Source organism: Lactuca virosa, chromosome 5, assembly GCF_052849685.1.
Source record: "Lactuca virosa cultivar CGN04683 chromosome 5, Lactuca_virosa_CGN04683_v6, whole genome shotgun sequence".
NCBI lineage: Eukaryota > Viridiplantae > Streptophyta > Magnoliopsida > Asterales > Asteraceae > Lactuca > Lactuca virosa.
Genome location: NC_136430.1, coordinates 387,416,020 through 387,424,665, shown reverse-complemented (window position 1 = coordinate 387,424,665; position 8,646 = coordinate 387,416,020). Strand labels below are relative to the sequence as shown.

Genomic DNA, 8,646 nt, shown 5'->3' with positions numbered 1-8,646 from the left:
AAATGTAAGTAAATTGTTTCGAACCTGAGACCTTTAGTTTGATATATCAGTGCTTTTACTACCAAGCCAAGCTCCAACTTTGTTTTTGTAACTCAAGAAATACGCATATATACATATATAATTAACAGAATAAACTTTAAAATTGGGGGTCCTAAACCCTTGCTTAGTTTTGCAAAGGGTAGAGTCGGTCATGTATGTGTGTGTATCTATGCGCGTATAAGTGTGTGTGTGTGTGTGTGAGAGAGAGAGAAAGAGAGAGTAGAAAAGAGATCAGTTGAAAGATTCGGTGGATGGGGATGGTGGGACCAATGTAAAAGTCAACAAATTTCTAAATTGGTTAATAATAAACAAACAATTAAAAAACTTAAAAGACATAAACAAGGGTAATATGGTTTTTTCATGTTTGTCGGGGGCAAAAACGCAACAAAACAATAACACAGTCCAATGCAAAACAAAAGTTAGGGACCAAACACAAAATTTTGACAAACCACAGGGACGATTTCAGTAATTTGTTATGTTAGGGAGAGTATATATGTCCTCATTCCTACAAATATAAAAATAAAATAAAACAATAGCTAATGTAAATAAGATATTTTTTTAAAAAAATAATAACTTATTAAAATCCAATATATTAATTGCAACAAAATAATCTATAAAATATAATTATAATATAATAATATATATTGGTAATAGAAATATTGTAATTGTATAGCACAATACCATATGTAAAATAACAAAAATAATAACTTATTAAAATCCAATATATTAATTGCAACAAAATAATCTATAAAATATAATTATAATATAATAATATATATTGGTAATAGAAATATTGTAATTGTATAGCACAATACCATATGTAAAATAACAAATATATAAGTCCCACATTTGTCATTGCACGATGAAGGGTGACTTGGCCTCTTGCAAGTACTTTGCAAGACTATTAGCAAGCCGGCAGGTCACAGTTTTGTATTTCTATGAACAAGTGCTGAGCCAATATATACTTTGTCAGTCACCCTCAATTCCTCAATTTAATCCTTCACATCTCTCTTTCTCTCTCCCTCTCTCTCAATAATTTAACCAAGATGATGAAGATGTATTGGGTGGTTACATGGTTCATGAAGCTCTGCATGTTATGCATGCTTCTGATGACTTTGGATACAACCGAAGCTCAAAAACAGTTGAAACTGGGGTTCTATAAAACCACATGTCCGGCTGCTGAGAAGATAGTGCGAGACACAGTGAATAAGGCAGTCACCGCCAACCCTGGAATGGCTGCAGGAATCATTCGTCTCTACTTCCACGACTGCTTTGTCAGGGTACGTATATTATGATCATCAGCTTCATTTCTAACTTGTATCAGTTCACATCATTATAATTTTCGAACTTTTTTTATGATATATCATAGGGTTGCGACGCTTCACTTCTACTTAAGACAGTGCCAGGCAGTGAAATCGAGTCAGAGCAAGATGCCGGAGCCAATGCCGGCACTCTGAGAGGACTCGAGATAATAGATCAGGCTAAAGCAAAGATAGAAGCTGCATGCCCTAACACTGTCTCATGTGCTGACATCTTGGCTTTCGCTGCTCGAGATAGCACCACCATTGTTGGTGGTTTCTCTTATGCTATCCCATCAGGACGAAGGGACGGAAGGGTTTCAAACATAGATGAAGTAGACCTCCCGTCACCGGATTCTGACGTGAACACCCTGAAGAAGGAGTTTGTGGCTAAAGGTTTGAGTATTGGAGATATGGTGGCATTGTCTGGAGCTCACTCTATTGGGAGAGCAGGATGTAATTTTGCTACACAACGGTTATATTTCTTTAACGGCTCACATACTGATCCATCGTTGGATCCAAAATATGCAGCAGCCTTGAAAAAGAAATGCCCGAAGAGTCGAATCTCTGGGACTGCGGATCTTGATCTAGTGACCCCTAATCGCCTAGACAATCAATATTATTCTAACGTGAAACAACACAAGGTTATGTTCTCATCGGATCAGACGCTCGTTGATAGTAAATTTACGGCAGCATTGGTAACTAAATACTCGAGTAACTTGGCTGCTTGGAGAAACGACTTTTCTGCAGCGATGATACGTTTAGGTTCTCTTGAAGTATTGACAGGGACCAAAGGTGAAATTCGGAAGAAGTGTGGGGTTCGAAACTAAATTGTCTTAAATGTATACTTGTCATATCATTATTGTTTTGGTTTTAATTGATTTCTTATATATGTATTCTTTATTCTTCAAGACTTTAAGTGAATGAAATTGTTGTACTTTTTATTCAAATCTCATGTTAAGATATTGCTTGATATTAAATACTATAAACATAGTAGGATTATACTATTGAAGTAGCTATATGATATTTACAATACGGAAGAAATAATGTTGCATGTTCTTGATGTCTCATTTGATGTCTTCTTTATCGAAGACTTAATGTAAGTTATGACATTATAGCTAGGGAATATATATGATTTAACCATTTTATTTGACAAAGTAGAATCACACAGAAAGATTTTACTTTAGGCTAATTAATTTTTAACTATAACTAGTGGATCAAAATCACAAGATTATCATACCTACTACTAAATTAATTTATGACCATTAGCCACAAAAGAGTAATTAAGTTTCAATATAACACCTGAACACCATATGTTTTTCATATATAGTTTAATGTAATTTGAATAACCGAACTAGTAAAATATTTAGGTAAAATATGTGTTAAATAGTCTTATAACATAAACATAAATCATTGAGCATGTTAATTGTATGGGTATATCTAGAGCTGTAAACGAACTGAACGTTCAGCGAACTGTTCGTGAACCGTTCGGCGGGAAGTTCGTTTATGTTCGTTTATTTAATAAATGAACGAACATGAGCACAAATGCTCGTTCGTTTAGTTAAACGAACGAACATGAACAATGGTCTCGTTCGTTCAATTATGTTCGTGAACGTTCGTTTATGTTGTTCGTTTACGTTTGTTTATGTTCGTTTATATAAGTTCTTTTTATCTTTATATATGTTTAAGTGTGTTTATTACATTACTGTATTATATGTTTATTTATGTTCATATATGTTTGTTTATCTTTATTCGTTTATGTTTGTTTGTTTATGTTCGTTTAACATGTTCACGAACATAAACGAACGAACATGAACAATGTAATTTGTTAAACGAACGAACATGAACAAGAAAACTCGTTCGTTTAACCGTTCGTGTTCGTTCATTTGTTCAGTTAACTTAAACGAACGAATATGAACAAGCCCCGTTCGTATTCGTTCGATTCGTTTACAGCCCTATGTATATCTTACAATGGTCCACGTCCGACTATAGAAACATACATATATAGATTGGTTTTTTTAAAGTCAAACTATTAAACTTATGATTTAAAATTAAATTCACCCAAAACACATTTTCATTATTTCATAGTTAAAAAGCTGTGCATGCCTCTAACATCTTCTTTAGAATTTAGTATGACATTCATAAATTGCTTTTTCTCAGATTTATCAATATTAACACATTCTTCAAACAATGTTTTTGTTCAACTTTCTTAACTAAGTCAAACTATGCAACTTTCTTGTATTCAACCTTATTCAAAACCGAAATACATAATTCCAGCCATGTTTCTTGTTACAAACAACTTCTAAAAACCTATGAAGTTTCTAAATTGAGATAAAAGCTAATGCATTATGTTTCTTAACTTAAATAACGCGTTTTATACGTAACATATATATCATTGCTTTTGATTGCTTTTGATTGAAGCATACGCTCAATCTTCTTATAATATTGGAGTTCTTTTATCCATGTGGAATAGAAACATTTTAACATAAACAATTTGATGTTATAATTTACATTTGTTGTTGCATTATGTTAGTCATTTTTAAACATGTTAGGATTAATTCACATGGGTATCAAAAGAAATTTTAAGCTTTGTTCATATATGAATTAGATGGTGCGGAAATTTTAAGCTTTGTTCATATATGAATTAGATATGGTGCGGAGGCACTACGAAAAAATCTTAAATAGCTATGGAAAAATTATATAGCTAGATACTGAATTCCATAGCTAAGTTTGAATAGATACGTTAACATAAAAATTGAAAATAAATTCCGAACATAGATCTTTGTATCATTTTTTTATTCATAATTATATTTTCATAGTTAATTTGACACGGTCGTTCCTACGACATCTATTATGTGAAAAAAAAAAATAACAATTATAGTAAAATGACAATATAAACAGAGAATTCGTTGCAAAATGACTTTGCCACATTCAATAGCAAAATCGAGACAAACATATTCCATATCAAATTCGCTATGTCGTGTGCCAAATTTTTTGCAAATTACTACAATATATCCGTAACAGTTTCGGTATTAATCTTTTTTTTTCTAAATCAACATGTAGGTTTTTATTATAATCCCAAACACACGATATATGAAAATTCTATAAATATAATATAAAAGTTACATAAATTATATTACGTCGTTCAGTTAAAGTAAGTTTTTAGACCATTATGAAGTCGTACCCAAGGTACCAGTCCATGGTGTGGACGGCATTGGTAGGGTTTTTTTTTTTTTGGGGGGGGGGGGGGGGGGGGAGGAGGGGATTTTCAAAATTATCAAAATACTATAAAAAAATTATAGAGTATTAAAAATGATAAATAAGAGACTACCTACTCGTGATCTTTGAATTGTATGATATTTGTCTGCTTGTCGAGTTCTTGGTTGGTATTTTTATGGTAGGTGAACTGCTATTCAGAAGTTAGAAACTTCAACAGAAAAATTTAAGAGTAACACATGTCACAAATTTTTGCTCTGCTTTATTTCATAGGACCAACGATCTTTATATAGGCAATATTTTACAAACGGCAAACAACTTCAATTACATATTCTAGACATATACCTAATTTTACATTATTGTTATATATATATATATATATATATATATATATATATATATATATATATATATATATATATATATATATATATATAGGACATGTATTTGATGCTACTATTCATCATTGAGTATATGTGATGCACACTACATACATAATATTACATATTTGACACTTACTATTATATATTGGACATAAAAGGATGTCTTAAAATTGTTACATTTTTGACAAGTAATAATAATTGCATCGTGATCGGATATCATAAAGAATCAAATGATTCATGTATCTTATTCCATTCACTAAAGAGTCGTAACATATACATGATAATATAACAACTTCTTAAAATAAACGCCAAAGAAAATCAATAAAGATAAGGAAACAAGTCTTGAAAATAAAGAAAATACGATTTCCTTTTTGCAGCTACTTGTCACCAACCATCAAGTTTAAGGTTTCTTACACAAAGATTGGCGGAACATTCCTGATAATTCTACTATGAATAACAATGTTGAAGGATCTAGTTGTCTAAACGCTTCCATTAGAATTAGATAGGATAAATTTAAGAACATTGCGTTTCGACCATCAAACTTTATATCTTTATAAGTTATGGATATATTCACTTTTTTGCCATTTTGGCTGGATTAGAATTTAGAGGTACATGACTTTGTTATTTAGTTAGCTTGTCATTTTGCACTTTTTTGTGAAAAAACTGTTGACTCTAAGCATTTTCCCATAAATTTAAGATCGCACTTCTTTCAATATAGACTTTATATCATCCTTAAAATGCAAGATTTTACAAGTAAGAAAAAAAAAACCCTAAGAATCCTTTTATCCAAATAGATTTTTTGAAGTGCATAATAAAAAAGGGTAAATGCCATGGTAACATAACATATTAACATACATGCTCTTTGGTTCCTTTCTCGAAACCACTTACATGTAGCAACTGAAAAACCATGAACACCATTTTCATCTTTTCCATTTCAATGGTGGGATCAAAATCAAAGGTTAAAGCTCCAACATACCAACACAAGAACATCCTTCACACACTTTCAAAAGTAAAAAAGAAAAAAGAAAAAACACATTTTACAATCAATATACAACAACACCAAAACCGTTGAAGTGATTCTCAATCTAATATTTCCAACAATAACAACCAACCAACTGGAAAAGGGTGTTTAATTGCATCCAACTACAGTAAGTTTCTGTGCATTCATTAAGTATATTACCCTTCCTAATCACCTCATCTTACAGATGTCATCCATTTCATACTTCATAACATCTCTACACTTCAACCTTCATCATTATGAATTATGATTTTTCTTATCCCCTCACCACTTTTCCTCCTCTCATGCTGTTCCTGTTTTTGGTGGCTGTTCAAACAAACATTTATAGAAAATACTCAGAGTTTGAGAAAAAGTTGAAAATCTTATTCAAGAACTTAACTAAAATTTTACCTTTTTAAGAGGCAACTTAGAAGTTCCTGGCTTTTTTGAATAATCAAGTGGCTTCAATATCTCAAAAGAACACACTAAGGATTTGTCAACACTCAATAAAGCCCCTGCATTGTCAAACTCTCCCCCATAATTTGGAGCTGAAAATATTGTCACAAGTCTTCTTTTAGCAAAAAACTCATACCCATCTTCTACCACCTGCAAAAAAAAAACATTCATAATATGGCTCACATGATACATAATTACATATACAATGTTTCCATAAACAAACTAAGTTTTATTACCTGATGACCTCTACAAATAAGGTCAAGATCATTCTTGGCAAGAAATTCAACAACTTTATCAGCTCCAAAAGTACATGAAACACCACGATCACTATCAGACCAACCTTCAATGTTGGGATCAGGATCTGACCATAATAAATCACATAAAAGCCCATTATCAGGGATTTCAGTTGGCCTTTCAATTTCCTTTATTTGTCTCAAATTCTCAAGCTCTGGGGAAAGACCACCATGCATGCAAAGGATCTTTTCATCAACTAATGCAGCAACTGGCAAACAGTTGAAGCAATCTGTAAATATCTTCCATAAACGGACATTGAATCTCCTTTTACATTCATCATAAAACCCATAAATGCGGTTGATTTTGGCATCTTCATGGTTTCCTCTTAAGAGGAACACTTTGTCTGGATATCTTATCTTGTATGCAAGAAGCAGACATATGGTCTCCAAACTTTGTTTGCCTCTGTCAACATAATCACCAAGAAAGAGGTAGTTTTCAATTGGAGGGTAGCCACCATACTCAAAAAGCCTCAATAGGTCTTGGTATTGTCCGTGTATATCACCTATCATTAACAAAGATTGAAGAACATGAGCTACATTAGGAAATAATATAAGAGTATATAAGTAGTTTTAGTACTGTAGTATATGTATATAGTCGGTTATTGTTACAGCTAGTATCAAATTGATTATTTAACCCTTGAAGAATCCAATAATCATAAGTCTTACCCAGATTGTAGAAACTGTATCCCAATAAATCACATAATCACTTTATAACCCCACAAACCAATTATATTCTAATGGATACATATATGTAGAGAGTATCAATGAGGTGAGAATATGAACATACACAAAACCCCCAAACCAAATAGTTCAAAGAAAGGCACCGATTCACCATGATAATCATCATTAAAACTAAACCCACCCCAAATCAGATCAAATACAAAGAAGCCCTTTAGTAATTCGATCATTAGGGCACCACAATAGAACTCAAAGTTACATAGAACATGGGCAGAAATCCATCATACCCATCTGCAATTGAGCGTCATAATTACGAGATTCCAAAAAAAGTATACAAAAAAATAAAAGGATCAAAAACTAGTCCTCGAATCTTACCGCAGATCCTGATTGGCGCATGAAGCTGCAGGAGATTAGGTTGAGAAAGGAAAATTTGCCTGGCGTTGACGCACAGCTGACGGATCTCAGCCTCCGATAGCTGGACCTGTTTCCCTCCTCTACCATCCAACAACCTCCTAATTATATCATCCAATACACCCTTCTCCATCATCCCGTCAATCACGATCATACTCATTTTATCTTCCTACCTACCTATTAACACGAGAAGAAAAATCCTCCTAAGAAAGGGTTAATCGAGAAAGATTTACATAGATAAAGAGAAAGGGATCGAGTAATTGAATTTAGAAGAGAGATGAGGGATGAAAGAGGTGGGGTGGGGGTTGAATGAGATTTGGTGCGGTGGGTATTTCTCAAAGAAGAGAAAGAACATGTCTTTGGGCATGTCGTTATCCTGCAGCTCTTGAACACTTTTTCAATTCTTTCCGTCTGTGAGTAATCAATGTATACGTATTTTCTTCGTACTCTATACGTCTCTTTGGTTTGATACGGTCTAAGGTTATCCATAGACCATACCATAACCGGCTCAATTCTTCCCGTTTTAATATCACTATATTTATATAACACAAAGTAGAATATATAGATATAATATATTTTTTTTATCATGTTATTAATTAATTAAATAATCATATTGTCTTGCAAAATACTTATATATGTAATCATTATTGTTAGGTGGACAATATGATACTTCTAGTTGTAAACTTACCAACGGTTGGCACATAGACAAAGTAAAGATAGTTTGGTGGAATAGTTGATGTTTTTTCTTGAAATAAGTTGATTTTGTCTAATAAATGTATTAGAACTAATTTCTTTTATACAATATAGAGTATAAGAAAACACTATTTCTTTTATTATTTATGGATTATGCTTTTTAAGTGATCAAACTCTAAGTG

At 32.4% G+C, this 8,646-nt stretch overlaps 2 protein-coding genes across 2 annotated transcripts; one reads left to right on the top strand and one right to left on the bottom strand.

Annotated features, from left to right (window-relative positions):
* Positions 1-1,094: 1,094 nt before the first annotated feature.
* Positions 1,095-2,167, top strand: LOC145110860 (peroxidase 5-like). Its single transcript, XM_079047176.1, has 2 exons — positions 1,095-1,319; positions 1,409-2,167. The coding sequence occupies exons 1-2, from the start codon at positions 1,095-1,097 to the stop codon at positions 2,165-2,167; spliced, it is 984 nt and encodes a 327-aa protein (XP_078903302.1).
* Positions 2,168-5,844: 3,677 nt separating this feature from the next.
* Positions 5,845-8,196, bottom strand: LOC145117689 (serine/threonine-protein phosphatase PP1 isozyme 9). Its single transcript, XM_079053994.1, has 4 exons — positions 7,736-8,196; positions 6,626-7,185; positions 6,345-6,539; positions 5,845-6,260 (listed from the first exon to the last, which is right to left on the bottom strand). The coding sequence occupies exons 1-4, from the start codon at positions 7,929-7,931 to the stop codon at positions 6,237-6,239; spliced, it is 975 nt and encodes a 324-aa protein (XP_078910120.1). The 5' UTR covers positions 7,932-8,196; the 3' UTR covers positions 5,845-6,236.
* Between the last annotated feature and the right edge of the window lie 450 nt (positions 8,197-8,646).